General features: G+C 47.7%; 1 protein-coding gene across 1 annotated transcript; it reads left to right on the forward strand.

Moving 5' to 3' along the window:
* The first annotated feature begins 284 nt into the window (after positions 1 to 284).
* On the forward strand, positions 285 to 1,722 carry LOC120836125. Its single transcript, XM_040215649.3, has 2 exons — positions 285 to 528; positions 1,120 to 1,722. Exons 1-2 carry the CDS (start codon positions 295 to 297, stop codon positions 1,591 to 1,593), a joined length of 708 nt encoding a protein of 235 aa, XP_040071583.1. The 5' UTR covers positions 285 to 294; the 3' UTR covers positions 1,594 to 1,722.
* The last annotated feature ends 16,858 nt before the right edge of the window (positions 1,723 to 18,580 follow it).

Below are 18,580 nucleotides of genomic sequence, written 5' to 3' on the forward strand. Positions count from 1 at the left end.
GGTCTGCTGAGAGAGGACCGGCCGATACCTCTGCTGGCATCGGGAAGAATTCAAAGGTGGGCCCTTCTACTCAGCGACTTCCAGTACAAAATCGAATTTCGCCCCGGGAAACTCAACGCGAACGCGGACGCCCTCAGCCGATTGCCCCTTCCACAGACCGAGGAGAGCCGAGAGGAGGAGCTGCCAGAGTACGTGTTCGCGATACAGTGCATGGATGAAGCGTTCCTGCCGGCACGGCAGCTAAAAGAGCTCAGTGCCGAGGACAGAACACGGACTGCAGTAAAAAGCTTCGTAATGCGTGGCTGGCCGAAAATTCTAACCAAAGAACAGCATGAGCTGCATCCTTACTTTTGCAGAAGGCAGGAGTTGACTGTCGTCCAGGACCTGCTCTACTGGGGACAGCGAGTCGTCATTCCAGGGGCAGCCCAGAAAGAGATGCTCAATCTACTCCACGAGGCTCACCAGGGGGCGACGGCCATGAAAAGGGTAGCCCGGACGTTGTTTTGGTGGCCCGGATTGGACGGTGAGGTAGAACGACTGGCTCGTCTTTGTCACAACTGCACACAGGCTGCTCCTATGCCTCCAGCAAGCACGCCTGTTAACTGGCCAGAAACGGGAGAAAATTGGGCGCGCTTGCACATTGATTTCGCTGGGCCAATTGAAAACAAAATGCTGCTGGTGGTAGTGGATTCACACACTAAGTGGATCGAAGTATGCGTAATGCGCTCGGCCACCACTGAAGCCACCATAAGGGAGCTCAGAGAGATGTTCAGCCGATTCGGCTTACCACGTGCGATTGTGTCAGACAACGGGACTCAGTTTACTAGTCAGCAGTTTGGCGAGTTCCTGGAACGAAATCACGTGGAGCATTTAAAAACCGCCCCGTATCACCCACAATCTAATGGATTGGCAGAGCGGGCGGTCAGAACGGTAAAAGAGTCCCTAGCCAAGTTGTCAACCGGGGATTTGGAAGAGAAGTTGGCGAAAGTGTTGCTGTCTTACCGTCGCACTCCACTGTCGGACGGGAAATCACCGGCCGAGCGCTTACTCGGTTTCCAAGTACGCTCGCGCGTCGACACTGCTGTGCCGTCAAGACGTGTGTGCTCGCCTGACTTACAGGTCCCAACCATTCGCCCTCATGCTGCCGTGTGGTACCGGAACTTCGGGCAAGGTGAAAAATGGTTGCCCGGGGTGGTGGAGAGCAACCACGGCGCTCGCATGACTGTGGTATCTACTCCCGGAGGCAACGTCCGCCGTCATCTCGATCAACTGCGGTTACGGGAGGTCAAGGCGGAAACCAGCGAGGCACCCGCCGCCAGCGGTTCAGCAGTACCTGCACCCTCTCCCAGGAGCCCTGCTGACCAGTTGGCCCGAGCCGCAGCCGCCAGCGGTTCAGCGGTACCTGTACCCTCTCCCACGAGCCCTGCTGACCAGTTGGCCCGAGCCGCGGTACCTGCAGCCTCGGCCAAGAGCCCTGCGAACGAGTTGTACGGCGACGCCACGACCTCAAGCGAGCCCGAAGACAGCTGTGTGCCGTTCCAGCTGCGACGGTCCACTCGGACTCGGAAACCCATTGATCGCCTTCAATTATAAGAGAAGGAGAATTGTTATCACTTCGGCCGAGTCACCGAAGCATGACTTACTGTTATCCGCCTTTTGTTTGTTTTATTAACTGCGTTGCCATTGGTCCGTGGAGCGCTATATATAATTCCACGCGGGCCCGAAATAAACCGTTCATTCCCTGGTAGCCGGCCTGCCTGTTTGGTCCTCGCGGTTCTGTCATACTGCGAGATGTCAAAGTGACAACAAAAAGAAAGGGCTTTGGAAGTTGATCTAAAAGAGAGTGAAGTTCTGCACTTGTTATAGCTTGTGAGGGTGATAAATATAATGAACAAACAGAAATGGCTTTATGTACTAGAACACGCACTGCCACTGGTTCTAAAAGAGTGTGTAAGGGTATGGCCGTACAAGACGCCAGCCTTGGAATTACTATCGCTACTCCTCCTGATGAAATGGTAGCATTTAGGCGGTCCTTCCGGAAGACAGTAAAATTTCGGAGGAAGTTGGTATGCGTGGCATTTAAATGTGTTTCTTGTAAACACAGGGCTGCACGTTTCTGTTCCTGCAGAAGATAGTCTACGTCATCAAGGTTAGTGAGCAATTCCCTGCAATTCCATTGAAGAAATGTTGCAGCCATGTGTTGGAGATTGTTACTTTGGAGGTATTATTGTTTTTCCTACTTTTATGGCGGGCCTTGGGCTTCTGCCACACCATGTCTTCTGTGTCAGACGCATGAGAGGAGGCCTGGGTACTCTCATCCATAGGTTCCGACTCCTGTGGCGAGACCTTTCCGGAGGGTGTGGAAAGACTCTTGCCACAAGGTGCCAGGCGTCGGCCTTGATCACCTCCAGCCAAAGAGGCGGTGGAGGTGCAAGGCAGGGAGGCGCCGGAGACTTCCTGTTCCTGCCGTTTGGGTGCTGGAGTGGCACAGGAACCATGCCGCTCCTTGGATGAGGATGTCTTCTGAGAGCGTGGGCCACTCTCCCTTGAAGGAGATCGCGGGCTACGGACAGGCTTGGCCGTTGCCGGCCCAAACTGTGAAGGGGATGCCGTCTGTGCTCCCTCCCCACTAACTGAGACAGACTGCTGCCCCGTGAGAGCGGGAGGGGTGGTCGTCTGGCTAGAGGAGGCAGTAGACCCCCCAGCCGATACTGCACGCCCGGGCAGCTCAATTTTAAGCTTGGGCGTGAGGGACTGCAGTGGCTTCCGGTAGTCCAGAAAGGACGTCTGGGTAGCCACTGCACCCTTCAGTGGTGCATGTCCCCGCTGCACCACCTGCGCGTAGCTGCCCTTTCGCAAGAAAGCAAAACGGCGGCGTGCCTCTAGGTATGACAAGTTTTCATTTGCTTTCAGAGTCAGTACTTCTTTCTCATCTTTCCATACTCTACATGATATGGAATATGCCGGGTGGGCCTCGTTGCAGTTTGTGCAGTGTGCGCTGTTTGTGCAGGAGTCTGTCTTGTGGTCAGTTATACTGCATTTCGCACATGTGGCTTTACCGCGACAGTTCTGGGAGCCATGTCCGTACCTCTGACACTGAAAGCATCTCCGGGGGTTAGGGATATACAGCCGAACCCTGCAGTGGAGGCAGCCGGCCTCGACAGCTTCAGGTGGTGTGCTGGCTTCAACGTTACTAAAACATTCAGTTGGGAAACTCGCCGTCGAAACCTGGGCCGCTGGCGTCCACCGACACCGAGCTAAATGCGACAACAGCGCCACTCTTTATCGTTTGTTTGTACTGTGGTCACCTTGAGCTTTTTGAAAGCCAGTTTTTGCGTAAAAACAAACGGAAAATACCCTTTTTCTATGAAATTTATTGGAGTTTAGTACAAAAAGAGGGGCGCGTTATGTTTTTAAAATCTTTAGTTTGCAGGGTTTTGCGGCACAATTAATATTGTTTTTATACAACCATGCCTCAGCGGGGCTTTCAGGTAGCGCGTCCCGACCTAGGTGCATTTTAACTTTGGGAGTTGGATGCGGCGCTTCCGCCGGGGAGACGGGTCACGGGGTGGCACCCCTGTAAGCTCTTCCGTTGTATCTGTTCTTAGAGCCAAAAAGGAAGTCACGTGAGTTCCTCGAGTGGAAGCTGCGGGAGAAATGTTGGCGTTGTGTTCGTCATTAGCTCGGTGCTCGGAGACAGATTGGGGCCACTTTTTCAAAGCTGTCTGTATGGGAGTTTCCCAACTGAGTGTTTTAGTAACGTTGGCTGGCTTCAGATGTTAGAACAATGTGTTTCGTTCTTATTTCCTGCCCGCCACGTCGCATGCAGATACGCCTTGCGGCCACGACTCCATGGTCAGAAAGACCTTCAGTAATTTCATTGTCTGTTGTCTCTAGAAGGTCCTCCTTAGAGATTACTCCCTGGATAGTATTCAGTGTGCGATGTGGCGTGGCTGACACCTTATGGTCGGACACTGAACGTAGTGCAAGGAGCGCCGTACTCTGCACGCTGGTTTCAGTTTTTAGCAGAAGGTCGCCGGTTTTGCTTTGAAGCTCTTTCCCACAACACTTTCAAGTACTTTTGCAACGAAGAAGGGTGATAATTTTGAGAGCTGTTTGTCACTTTCAGAGTGAATAACCAGAAACTTTGAGTATTTGGAATGAATACATAGAGTCTTGTCTAGGATGATAACTTTGATGCGGCCTTTTTTGGGAGGCCAATCAGGTTGGTTTGACTTGGAACCCATAAAAGTGGGGAGGGTTTCAGAAACTGTGGCACACCGCCCACCACCAGCCCAACAAGCGGGTAGGTAGCACCCCATAGCAAGTATGGCTCGTCTGGGTAGGCTACACTACCAGTGCTACCCAGTAACTATAACCAAGTGTGGTTCAAGAAAGGTATCTGTCGCCACCCAAAGTTAGCCCTTGCCGCCAAAGAAGGGAGAAAAAGGAGCAAGAAAAATGAGAAAGAAATAAAGGAAACAGGACAGGTAAAAGTGAAAGATCGGAGGGGATAGTAGAAGAAAAGGCGACTAGACTGAATCATCCTGGCCGGGCCTTACCAGGACTCCCGTTTACGAGAAGCGGGGGCCGAAGTGGTGTATTGCCTAACCCGGGGGCCCCCGAAGGGTCCAAACCTACCCCGGGCTCGGCTCAACCACCAGGATGCCCTCTTCCCCGGACACGGGAAAGCCACGCACAGCCGTACGTGGGTGGGCAAACCCGCATGGCTCGGGGTCCGTGGAGACGCCACTCTCCAAACACCTTCTTTCACAGGTGCCCCCTTTGGGGTGAAAGTATAGATACACTCCTTTGAGTCTCTGTTAAAAATCAAAAGTATTTTTCTACCGCGTTGTAATTGAGGTTTTGATGGGCCATCTCATTAGGTATATTCCGACTCGTCAGAATATACTTAATGAGATGGCACGCCAAAACCTGAATTACAACGCGGTAGTAAAAAAAGATTTGATTCTCAACCGAGATTCAAAGCAGTGTATCTAGACTTTCAAATGAAATTTATTAGAAATTCTTATGAGGTGACACGGCAAAACGTTAATTGAAACGTGGTGGCCAATAGTTTTCGTAAACTCCTTAGGGACCGTTACAAAAATCGATTGTTTTTCAACACAGACTTGAAATGGTGCCAATAAACTTTCAAATTATATTCATATGAAATATATTAGAAACTTTATGCGGTAGAACGTTGAAACTTCAAATGGAACGCGGTGGCCAATAGTTTTCATAAACTCCTTACGGATTCGTTACAAAACTCATTTGCAATTCTATTGAGACTCGAAAACATACGGTGACTAGACTCCATAAACTTTCAAATGAAATTCATTAAAAATATTTCTAAGGGCCCTGTGGAAAGGACAGGTCTTCCGGGGAAGTATGTGTCTCCACAGATGCCGTACACAGTGGGTGTCCACTCAACACTGCCTGGGCATAAGAACCTTTTGCCTGAAAGGCAAGCTATTCTTTGGCTGCTTGGTAGCTAAGGTATGTTTTCCTTCGAAAGTCAAGACGTCTTTTTCCTCTTTTCATTTCGGGCAAGAGCGAAAGAAAGCAGGGTGAGTTCCGCTACAGTTTACACATTTCGGTTCATTTTCACAGATGTCCGCTACATGGTCAGCACCACCGCACTTTCCACACATTTCTCGGCCGCGGCAGTTTCGGGAAATATGACCAAAACGTTGGCAACAGAAACACCGCTGAGGATTTGGATTGAAAGGGCGGACTCTGCAGCTCAAGTATCCTGCCTTCACGGTGGACGGGAGAGCATGGAGTTCAAACGTGAGTATGAGATGTCGGGTTAGTTTTTCTTGTCCATCACGTTTTAAGGTTATCCGTCTAACGGCAACAAAAGCAGTCTTGCGCAAACCTTTGAGGATCTGGTCATCACTGCATTCGAGAAGGTCATCTTCTGAGATGAAACCGCGAAGAGTAATCAGGATTAAAATATTTTGGCGGGCTAGTTGGTTATACATCATTAAATTACAAATAGCGCTAGGACGAGGACAGACGAAAAAGTGGGCAGGACAGGCGAAAAAAAAAATTAGTCGTTAGTTGTTTATACAGCAGGAGTTTAGTCTGCCAGAACATGGCGACATTGTTACCCACTGTAGATAAGCAATTTTGCCAGTGCAGTACGACTGCTAACCTGGGGTCTTTAACGTGCTCAAGCAGTAGTGATACACGACCGCACGCCGGTACGATGCTCATCCAGATCGAAACGGGCAGCACCAAAGGACAATTTACCTAGAAAAGGCTAAAACAGCCATTGACAAGAACTTCAAACATATGAAGGAGTTCAATGCAAGGAAAGTGAAGACCAAAGCTATTGAATTATGCCGCAGACTTGACCTAACACAATTGAGGAATCAAATTAACACTTCAAAAAAAGACCAGCTAGAGATGTTCTTCACCGCCAAGGCACACAAGCCAGCATGCCCGTTCCGTGTAGTAGTTACTGAGAAAGGAAGCTGGCAGGGGAACATGTCTCGATTTCTCTTGCGACATCCGTCTACCCTCAAGCTGGATGATCCTTTTCTAATTCCGAACTCTGAAGAGGTAATCAAGCATTTAAAAGAAAATCCCACGAGAGTAAGATTTGGGTTTTCGTTGGATGTGGAAGATTTGTTTTATTCTATTCCCCATGATAAACTGTATGCAGCAGTAAGCGATTGCATTGATGCCAACGGAAGGGTTAATTTTCAGAACAACTGCGGAACATCAGTAGAGGCATTCTTAGAACTCCTGAGATTCTACCTCTGTTCCACTGCAGTCTCTTTCGATGGAAGTTCCTACTTACAGAAGAGAGGAATCTGCATAGGTTCCTGCGTTGCATTTGTTTTATGCGACGTTTATCTGTCACATTGTGATCAGACTGTTGCTAAGAATATATCAACCAACCAAGTCTCGCGTATCTTTCGATATGTCGACGATTACCTGGTCCTCCTCCCTTTTCGTCCCGATGATTGTGACAGTCATCCTATCGACAGTGTGCGTGCCACATTTCTGGAACAAGCTGAATAGCTCAACTTTACCATTGAGGTACCAACGGTTACCTACAGTTTTTAGAACTGCAGATTACTTTCAACAAGAACCAGACCTGCTGGATGTACCACCCGCGTTCTAAAAAACGGCTATTGCGCTATGACTCATCCCATTCCAAACTTGTAAAGCGAGGCATAGTGTCTAATTGCTTAAGCATGGCGCTAAACAAGTCATGTGAGCACAGAGCAAAATCAAGCTTCGAATTACAAGTGGCTCATTTGAAAGCTTCGGGGTACCCCTTTCCAGTACTGGCTGACATCGCCGAGAAGTTATTGACAACGAACAAAAGAAGAGAAAAAATAAAAGAGAAGAGACGGCGTCCGGCTGTGGTGCCTTACATCCACAAGATTTCGCACAACATCAAGAAGATAGCATCCACGTTGGAAGTCCAAGTCGTCCTATCGGCACCGGACAAATTAAAACGAATGTGCCCAAAAATAAACACTGTCAAACAACGACATCATGAATGCAACATAAACCACAAGCACCAGTATGTCGACTGCAACAGCGGAGTGGTGTATGAAATCCCTTTCACATGTGGGAAAGTGTATATAGGACAGACTGGACGTTGCATAAACACACGACTGAGAGAACATGCCCTGACCCTGCAGTCAACACCTTCTGGACATTTAGCCATGCATGTGCGAGATTGCTCCTGCGCACCTTTGCTTTCAAACACAAAAGTAATCAGATATTTTAAAGAAAAGAGGAACAGGGAAATCTATGAAGCACAGACCATACAAGCCAATGGAGAAAAATGCGTCTCAGCACCATCTTTGGCGTTGACGGACAAAGAGGTTCAGTACATGAACCACTATACATAATCACGTTTGCACGTGAGCGCGTGAGGTGGTGCACCGGGTGGGTCTATGCGCTCGCGCCGGTATAGCTTTGGCTGTGGTGCCTGTTGGATGTAAATAGGTAAATAAGCTGTACGAGGCACTGATCGGCGGCCTTAGGACGATCACCCTTTCTTTTTTTTTATATTAATTTTAGAGCGCAGCTCTTAGGGGCCCGTTTCCGGCTTGAGCGGCGTCGGCGTCGCCGTCGCCGCAGGCGTCGCCGTCGGCGTAACCGCGCGGTGCATCATGAGAAATTTCCATAATGCACCGCGCGAGCCCCCTACCGGGGTCACGTGACCTCGTGGGGGGACACGTGACCCCCCCCCGAGGTCACGTGACTCCCCTGAGGTCACGTGACCCCGTCCTCGAGGTCACGTGACCTCGGGGAGGGGTCACGTGACCCCCGCCGATGTTGCGTGACCCCCGATGACGTCATCGTCACTGATGACGTCACCGGCATCCACATCGTCATCGTCATCATCACTGATGACGTCACCGGCATCAACATTGTCATCGTCATCATCACTGATGACGTCACCGGCATCCGCATCGTCATCGTCATCATCACTGATGACGTTACCGACATCCGCATCGTCGTCGTCATCATCACTGATGACGTCATCAGTGACGTCAATGATGTCGTCACCGGCATCCGCATCGTCATCGTCATCATCACTGATGACGTCACCGGCATCTGCATCGTCATCGTCATCATCACTGATGACGTCACCGGCATCCACATCGTCATCGTCATCATCACTGATGACGTCACCGGCATCCGCATCGTCATTGTCATCATCACTGATGACGTTACCGACATCCGCATCGTCATCGTCATCATCACTGATGACGTCATCAGTGACGTCACTGATGTCGTCACGGGCATCCGCATCGTCATCACTGATGACGTCAGTGATGACGATGACGAATTTGGGCCTCCGCTCATCACTGATGAGCGGAGGCCCAAATTTGAAAAGTTGGACGAAGCCGTCAAAACGAAAAAACCAGGTCTAGTTTGAAGCGGTTTTTCTCCAGACAGATTTATTTCCAAGTATTTGCCATGGCACAAGCATGTAGTAGAGGGATGAAAATGATATATTTCGCCCAAAATGGGTGCATGAGCCGTGCTCCAAAAGTTCCCTGTGAAGGCGCGGGTGCTCAAACTTTAAAAATGGGACGAAACCGTCGAAACGGAAAAACCAGGTCCACTTCGGAGCGGTTTTTCTCAAGACAGATTTATTTCCAAGTATTTGCCATGGCACTACCATGTAGTAGAGGGATCAAAATTATATATTTCGCCCAGAATGGGTGCATGAGCCGTGCTCCAAAAGTTCCCTGTGAAGGCGCGGGTGCTTAAACTTTAAAAATGGGACGAAACCGTCGAAACGGAAAAACCAGGTCCACTTTGGAGCGGTTTTTTTCAAGACAGATTTATTTCCAAGTATTTGCTATGGCACTAGCACGTAGTAGAGGGGTGAAAATTAAATATTTCGCCCAGAATGGGTGCATGAGCCGTGCTCCAAAAGTTCCCTGTGAAGGCGCGGGTGCTCAAACTTTAAAAATGGGACGAAACCGTCGAAACGGAAAAACCAGGTCCACTTTGGAGCGGTTTTTTTCAAGACAGATTTATTTCCAAGTATTTGCCATGGCATTAGCACGTAGTAGAGGGGTGAAAATTAAATATTTCGCCCAGAATGGGTGCATGAGCCGTGCTCCAAAAGTTCCCTGTGAAGGCGCGGGTGCTCAAACTTTAAAAATGGGACGAAACCGTCGAAACGGAAAAACCAGGTCCACTTCGGAGCGGTTTTTCTCAAGACAGATTTATTTCCAAGTATTTGCCATGGCACTAGCATGTAGTAGAGGGATCAAAATTATATATTTCGCCCAGAATGGGTGCATGAGCCGTGCTCCAAAAGTTCCCTGTGAAGGCGCGGGTGCTCAAACTTTAAAAATGGGACGAAACCGTCGAAACGGAAAAACCAGGTCCACTTTGGAGCGGTTTTTTTCAAGACAGATTTATTTCCAAGTATTTGCCATGGCACTAGCACGTAGTAGAGGGGTGAAAATTAAATATTTCGCCCAGAATGGGTGCATGAGCCGTGCTCCAAAAGTTCCCTGTGAAGGCGCGGGTGCTCAAACTTTAAAAATGGGACGAAACCGTCGAAACGGAAAAACCAGGTCCACTTCGGAGCGGTTTTTCTCAAGACAGATTTCTTTCCAAGTATTTGCCATGGTACTAGCATGTAGTAGAGGGGAGAAAATTATATATTTCGCTCAGAATGGGTGCGTGAGCCGTGCTCCAAAAGTTCCCTGTGTAGGCGCGGGTGCTCAAACTTTGAAATTGGGACGAAACCGTCGAAACGGAAAAACCAGGTCCACTTCGGAGCGGTTTTTCTGAAGACAGATTTATTTCCAAATATTTGCCATGCCACTAGCATGTAGTAGAGGGATGAAAATTATGTACTTCGCCCAGAATGGGTGCATGAGCCGTGCTCCAAAAGTTCCCTGTGAAGGCGCGGGTGCTCAAACTTTAAAAATGGGACGAAACCGTCGAAACGGAAAAACCAGGTCCACTTCGGAGCGGTTTTTCTCAAGACAGATTTATTTCCAAATATTTGCCATGCCACTAGCATGTAGTAGAGGGATGAAAATTATGTACTTCGCCCAGAATGGGTGCATGAGCCGTGCTCCAAAAGTTCCCTGTGAAGGCGCGGGTGCTCAAACTTTAAAAATGGGACGAAACCGTCGAAACGGAAAAACCAGGTCCACTTCGGAGCGGTTTTTCTCAAGACAGATTTATTTCCAAATATTTGCCATGCTACTAGCATGTAGTAGAGGGATGAAAATTATGTACTTCGCCCAGAATGGGTGCTTGAGCCGTGCTCCAAAAGTTCCCTGTGAAGGCGCGGGTGCTCAAACTTTAAAAATGGGACGAAACCGTCGAAACGGGAAAACCAGGTCCACTTCGGAGCGGTTTTTCTCAAGACAGATTTATTTCCAAATATTTGCCATGCCACTAGCATGTAGTAGAGGGATGAAAATTATGTACTTCGCCCAGAATGGGTGCATGAGCCGTGCTCCAAAAGTTCCCTGTGAAGGCGCGGGTGCTCAAACTTTAAAAATGGGACGAAACCGTCGAAACGGAAAAACCAGGTCCACTTCGGAGCGGTTTTTCTCAAGACAGATTTATTTCCAAATATTTGCCATGCCACTAGCATGTAGTAGAGGGATGAAAATTATGTACTTCGCCCAGAATGGGTGCATGACCCGTGCTCCAAAAGTTCCCTGTGAAGGCGCGGGTGCTCAAACTTTAAAAATGGGACGAAACCGTCGAAACGGAAAAACCAGGTCCACTTCGGAGCGGTTTTTCTGAAGACAGATTTATTTCAAAATATTTGCCATGGCACTAGCATGTAGTAGAGGGATGAAAATTATGTACTTCGCCCAGAATGGGTGCATGAGCCGTGCTCCAGAAGTTCCCTGTGAAGGCGCGGGTGCTCAAACTTTAAAAATGGGATGAAACCGTCGAAACGGAAAAACCAGGTCCACCTCGGAGCGGTTTTTCTCAAGACAGATTTATTTCCAAATATTTGCCATGGCACTAGCATGTAGTAGAGGGGTGAAAATTATATATTTCGCCCAGAATGGGTGCATGAGCCGTGCTCCAAAAGTTCCCTGTGAAGGCGCGGGTGCTCAAACTTTAAAAATGGGACGAAACCGTCGAAACGGAAAAACCAGGTCCACTTTGGAGCGGTTTTTCTCAAGACAGATTTATTTCCAAATATTTGCCATGGTACTAGCATGTAGTAGAGGGGTGAAAATTATATATTTCGCCCAGAATGGGTGCATGAGCCGTGCTCCAAAAGTTCCCTGTGAAGGCGCAGGTGCTCAAACTTTAAAAATGGGACGAAACCGTCGAAACGGAAAAACCAGGTCCACTTCGGAGCGGTTTTTCTCAAGACAGATTTATTTCCAAATATTTGCCATGGTACTAGCATGTAGTAGAGGGGTGAAAATTATATATTTCGCGCAGAATGGGTGCATGAGCCGTGCTCCAAAAGTTCCCTGTGAAGGCGCGGGTGCTCAAACTTTAAAAATGGGACGAAACCGTCGAAACGGAAAAACCAGGTCCACTTCGGAGCGGTTTTTCTCAAGACAGATTTATTTCCAAATATTTGCCATGGTACTAGCATGTAGTAGAGGGGTGAAAATTATATATTTCGCGCAGAATAGGTGCATGAGCCGTGCTCCAAAAGTTCCCTGTGAAGGCGCGGGTGCTCAAACTTTAAAAATGGGACGAAACCGTCGAAACGGAAAAACCAGGTCCACTTCGGAGCGGTTTTTCTCAAGACAGATTTATTTCCAAATATTTGCCATGGTACTAGCATGTAGTAGAGGGGTGAAAATTATATATTTCGCGCAGAATGGGTGCATGAGCCGTGCTCCAAAAGTTCCCTGTGAAGGCGCGGGTGCTCAAACTTTAAAAATGGGACGAAACCGTCGAAACGGAAAAACCAGGTCCACTTCGGAGCGGTTTTTCTCAAGACAGATTTATTTCAAAATATTTGCCATGGCACTAGCATGTAGTAGAGGGATGAAAATTATGTACTTCGCCCAGAATGGGTGCATGAGCCGTGCTCCAGAAGTTCCCTGTGAAGGCGCGGGTGCTCAAACTTTAAAAATGGGACGAAACCGTCGAAACGGAAAAACCAGGTCCACCTCGGAGCGGTTTTTCTCAAGACAGATTTATTTCCAAATATTTGCCATGCCACTAGCATGTAGTAGAGGGATGAAAATTATGTACTTCGCCCAGAATGGCTGCATGAGCCGTGCTCCAAAAGTTCCCTGTGAAGGCGCGGGTGCTCAAACTTTAAAAATGGGACGAAACCGTCGAAACGGAAAAACCAGGTCCACTTCGGAGCGTTTTTCTCAAGACAGATTTATTTCCAAATATTTGCCATGGCATTAGCATGTAGTAGAGGGGTGAAAATTATATATTTCGCCCAGAATGGGTGCATGAGCCGTGCTCCAAAAGTTCCCTGTGAAGGCGCGGGTGCTCAAACTTTAAAAATGGGACGAAACCGTCGAAACGGAAAAACCAGGTCCATTTTGGAGCGGTTTTTCTCAAGACAGATTTATTTCCAAATATTTGCCATGCCACTAGCATGTAGTAGAGGGATGAAAATTATGTACTTCGCCCAGAATGGGTGCATGAGCCGTGCTCCAAAAGTTCCCTGTGAAGGCGCGGGTGCTCAAACTTTAAAAATGGGACGAAACCGTCGAAACGGAAAAACCAGGTCCACTTCGGAGCGGTTTTTCTCAAGACAGATTTATTTCCAAATATTTGCCATGGCACTAGCATGTAGTAGAGGGATGAAAATTATGTACTTCGCCCAGAATGGGTGCATGAGCCGTGCTCCAAAAGTTCCCTGTGAAGGCGCGGGTGCTCAAACTTTAAAAATGGGACGAAACCGTCGAAACGGAAAAACCAGGTCCACTTCGGAGCGGTTTTTCTGAAGACAGATTTATTTCCAAATATTTGCCATGGCACTAGCATGTAGTAGAGGGATGAAAATTATGTACTTCGCCCAGAATGGGTGCATGAGCCGTGCTCCAAAAGTTCCCTGTGAAGGCGCGGGTGCTCAAACTTTAGAAATGGGACGAAACCGTCGAAACGGAAAAACCAGGTGCACTTCGGAGCGGTTTTTCTCAAGACAGATTTATTTCCAAATATTTGCCATGGCACTAGCATGTAGTAGAGGAATGAAAATTATGTACTTCGCCCAGAATGGGTGCATGAGCCGTGCTCCAAAAGTTCCCTGTGAAGGCGCGGGTGCTCAAACTTTAAAAATGGGACGAAACCGTCGAAACGGAAAAACCAGGTCCACTTCGGAGCGGTTTTTCTCAAGACAGATTTATTTCCAAATATTTGCCATGCCACTAGCATGTAGTAGAGGGGTGAAAATTATATATTTCGCCCAGAATGGGTGCATGAGCCGTGCTCCAAAAGTTCCCTGTGAAGGCGCGGGTGCTCAAACTTTAAAAATGGGACGAAACCGTCGAAACGGAAAAACCAGGTCCACTTCGGAGCGGTTTTTCTCAAGACAGATTTATTTCCAAATATTTGCCATGGCACTAGCATGTAGTAGAGGGATGAAAATTATGTACTTCGCCCAGAATGGGTGCATGAGCCGTGCTCCAAAAGTTCCCTGTGAAGGCGCGGGTGCTCAAACTTTAAAAATGGGACGAAACCGTCGAAACGGAAAAACCAGGTCCACTTCGGAGCGGTTTTTCTCAAGACAGATTTATTTCCAAATATTTGCCATGCCACTAGCATGTAGTAGATGGGTGAAAATTATATATTTCGCCCAGAATGGGTGCATGAGCCGTGCCCCAAAAGTTCCCTGTGAAGGCGCGGGTGCTCAAACTTTAAAAATGGGACGAAACCGTCGAAACGGAAAAACCAGGTGCACTTCGGAGCGGTTTTTCTCAAGACAGATTTATTTCCAAATATTTGCCATGGCACTAGCATGTAGTAGAGGGGTGAAAATTATGTACTTCGCCCAGAATGGGTGCATGAGCCGTGCTCCAAAAGTTCCCTGTGAAGGCGCGGGTGCTCAAACTTTAAAAATGGGACGAAACCGTCGAAACGGAAAAACCAGGTCCACTTCGGAGCGGTTTTTCTCAAGACAGATTTATTTCCAAATATTTGCCATGGCACTAGCATGTAGTAGAGGGATGAAAATTATGTACTTCGCCCAGAATGGGTGCATGAGCCGTGCTCCAAAAGTTCCCTGTGAAGGCGCGGGTGCTCCAACTTTAAAAATGGGACGAAACCGTCGAAACGGAAAAACCAGGTCCACTTCGGAGCGGTTTTTCTCAAGACAGATTTATTTCCAAATATTTGCCATGCCACTAGCATGTAGTAGAGGCGTGAAAATTATATATTTCGCCCAGAATGGGTGCATGAGCCGTGCTCCAAAAGTTCCCTGTGAAGGCGCGGGTGCTCAAACTTTAAAAATGGGACGAAACCGTCGAAACGGAAAAACCAGGTGCACTTCGGAGCGGTTTTTCTCAAGACAGATTTATTTCCAAATATTTACCATGGCACTAGCATGTAGTAGAGGGATGAAAATTATGTACTTCGCCCAGAATGGGTGCATGAGCCGTGCTCCAAAAGTTCCCTGTGAAGGCGCGGGTGCTCAAACTTTAAAAATGGGACGAAACCGTCGAAACGGAAAAACCAGGTCCACTTCGGAGCGGTTTTTCTCAAGACAGATTTATTTCCAAATATTTGCCATGGCACTAGCATGTAGTAGAGGCATGAAAATTATGTACTTCGCCCAGAATGGGTGCATGAGCCGTGCTCCAAAAGTTCCCTGTGAAGGCGCGGGTGCTCAAACTTTAAAAATGGGACGAAACCGTCGAAACGGAAAAACCAGGTCCACTTCGGAGCGGTTTTTCTCAAGACAGATTTATTTCCAAATATTTGCCATGCCACTAGCATGTAGTATAGGGGTGAAAATTATATATTTCGCCCAGAATGGGTGCATGAGCCGTGCTCCAAAAGTTCCCTGTGAAGGCGCGGGTGCTCAAACTTTAAAAATGGGACGAAACCGTCGAAACGGAAAAACCAGGTGCACTTCGGAGCGGTTTTTCTCAAGACAGATTTATTTCCAAATATTTGCCATGGCACTAGCATGTAGTAGAGGGATGAAAATTATGTACTTCGCCCAGAATGGGTGCATGAGCCGTGCTCCAAAAGTTCCCTGTGAAGGCGCGGGTGCTCAAACTTTAAAAATGGGACGAAACCGTCGAAACGGAAAAACCAGGTCCACTTCGGAGCGGTTTTTCTCAAGACAGATTTATTTCCAAATATTTGCCATGCCACTAGCATGTAGTAGAGGGATGAAAATTATGTACTTCGCCCAGAATGGCTGCATGAGCCGTGCTCCAAAAGTTCCCTGTGAAGGCGCGGGTGCTCAAACTTTAAACATGGGACGAAACCGTCGAAACGGAAAAACCAGGTCCACTTCGGAGCGGCTTTCTCAAGACAGATTTATTTCCAAATATTTGCCATGCCACTAGCATGTAGTAGAGGGATGAAAATTATGTACTTCGCCCAGAATGGGTGCATGAGCCGTGCTCCAAAAGTTCCCTGTGAAGGCGCGGGTGCTCAAACTTTAAAAATGGGACGAAACCGTCGAAACGGAAAAACCAGGTGCACTTCGGAGCGGTTTTTCTCAAGACAGATTTATTTCCAAATATTTGCCATGGCACTAGCATGTAGTAGAGGGATGAAAATTATGTACTTCGCCCAGAATGGGTGCATGAGCCGTGCTCCAAAAGTTCCCTGTGAAGGCGCGGGTGCTCAAACTTTAAAAATGGGACGAAACCGTCGAAACGGAAAAACCAGGTCCACTTCGGAGCGGTTTTTCTCAAGACAGATTTATTTCCAAATATTTGCCATGCCACTAGCATGTAGTAGAGGGATGAAAATTATGTACTTCGCCCAGAATGGGTGCATGAGCCGTGCTCCAAAAGTTCCCTGTGAAGGCGCGGGTGCTCAAACTTTAAAAATGGGACGAAATCGTCGAAACGGAAAAACCAGGTCCACTTCGGAGCGGTTTTTCTCAAGACAGATTTATTTCCAAATATTTGCCATGGCATTAGCATGTAGTAGAGGGGTGAAAATTATATATTTCGCCCAGAATGGGTGCATGAGCCGTGCTCCAAAAGTTCCCTGTGAAGGCGCGGGTGCTCAAACTTTAAAAATGGGACGAAACCGTCGAAACGGAAAAACCAGGTCCACTTCGGAGCGGTTTTTCTCAAGACAGATTTATTTCCAAATATTTGCCATGGCACTAGCATGTAGTAGAGGGATGAAAATTATGTACTTCGCCCAGAATGGGTGCATGAGCCGTGCTCCAAAAGTTCCCTGTGAAGGCGCGGGTGCTCAAACTTTAAAAATGGGACGAAACCGTCGAAACGGAAAAACCAGGTCCACTTCGGAGCGGTTTTTCTCAAGACAGATTTATTTCCAAATATTTGCCATGGTACTAGCATGTAGTAGAGGGATGAAAATTATGTACTTCGCCCAGAATGGGTGCATGAGCCGTGCTCCAAAAGTTCCCTTTGTAGGCGCGGGTGCTCAAACTTTAAAAATGGGACGAAACCGTCGAAACGGAAAAACCAGGTCCACTTCGGAGCGGTTTTTCTCAAGACAGATTTATTTCCAAATATTTGCCATGCCACTAGCATGTAGTAGAGGGATGAAAATTATGTACTTCGCCCAGAATGGGTGCATGAGCCGTGCTCCAAAAGTTCCCTGTGAAGGCGCGGGTGCTCAAACTTTAAAAATGGGACGAAACCGTCGAAACGGAAAAACCAGGTCCACTTCGGAGCGGTTTTTCTCAAGACAGATTTATTTCCAAATATTTGCCATGCCACTACCATGTAGTAGAGGGATGAAAATTATGTACTTCGCCCAGAATGGGTGCATGAGCCGTGCTCCAAAAGTTCCCTGTGAAGGCGCGGGTGCTCAAACTTTAAAAATGGGACGAAACCGTCGAAACGGAAAAACCAGGTCCACTTCGGAGCGGTTTTTCTCAAGACAGATTTATTTCCAAATATTCGCCATGGTACTAGCATGTAGTAGAGGGGTGAACATTATATATTTCGCCCAGAATGGGTGCATGAGCCGTGCTCCAAAAGTTCCCTGTGAAGGCGCGGGTGCTCAAACTTTAAAAATGGGACGAAACCGTCGAAACGGAAAAACCAGGTCCACTTCGGAGCGGTTTTTCTCAAGACAGATTTATTTCCAAATATTTGCCATGGCACTAGCATGTAGTAGAGGGATGAAAATTATGTACTTCGCCCAGAATGGGTGCATGAGCTGTGCTCCAAAAGTTCCCTGTGAAGGCGCGGGTGCTCAAACTTTAAAAATGGGACGAAACCGTCGAAACGGAAAAACCAGGTCCACTTCGGAGCGGTTTTTCTCAAGACAGATTTATTTCCAAGTATTTGCCATGGCACTAGCATGTAGTAGAGGGATGAAAATTATATATTTCGCCCAGAATGGGTGCATGAGCCGTGCTCCAAAAGTTCCCTGTGAAGGCGCGTGTGCTCAAATTTGAAAAGTAGGGCGAAACCGTCAGTACTGAAAAACCAGGTCCACTTTGAAGCGTTTTTTTTTCAAAATAAAGTTATTTTCAAGTATTTGCCATGATACCAGCATGTGGTAGAGGGATGAAAATTATATATTTCGTGTCGTCTACCACTTGAGTATAGAGAGACCAAGGTTCGAGGAGATATCATAGAAACAACATCTGAGCGGATGAACACAGAAACCTTTCAGACTCGCCAAACTGCTTGGCCCATGGACAACACGACAACGCCCAACGAGCCTTCAAAGCAATTCTGAAAGCGCAACGTGCGCGCGTGCGTGCATCGTGTATGCGGACGCGAAGTGATAAGCCTAGCTATGTTTTTTCTTTAACACTAACTTTGATCTCCCCTTTCCTAACAAAGTAGCCAGACCCTCAGTCTTTGTTCAATAAAACGGTGGCCGGAAGCGTACTGCTGTAGAAAATTATGTTAGCCCTGGAATAAAGAGCATTGAGAAAGAAACGGGTATTACTCTGTCTCAGTCACAAATGTACAGAAAGGTACTTCACGAACCT

Source organism: Ixodes scapularis, unplaced genomic scaffold (genome assembly GCF_016920785.2).
Source record: "Ixodes scapularis isolate PalLabHiFi unplaced genomic scaffold, ASM1692078v2 PGA_scaffold8__174_contigs__length_109621045, whole genome shotgun sequence".
In the NCBI taxonomy this organism is placed as follows: Eukaryota; Metazoa; Arthropoda; class Arachnida; order Ixodida; family Ixodidae; genus Ixodes; species Ixodes scapularis.

Coding starts and splice junctions, on each gene's coding strand:
- LOC120836125 (XM_040215649.3), top strand. CDS start 295: ATGCGTGGCTGGCCGAAAATTCTAACCAAAGAACAGCATGAGCTGCAT. Junction 529..1,119: donor GGCCCGGATTGGACGGTGAG/GTAGAACGACTG, acceptor CCTGACTTACAG/GTCCCAACCATTCGCCCTCA.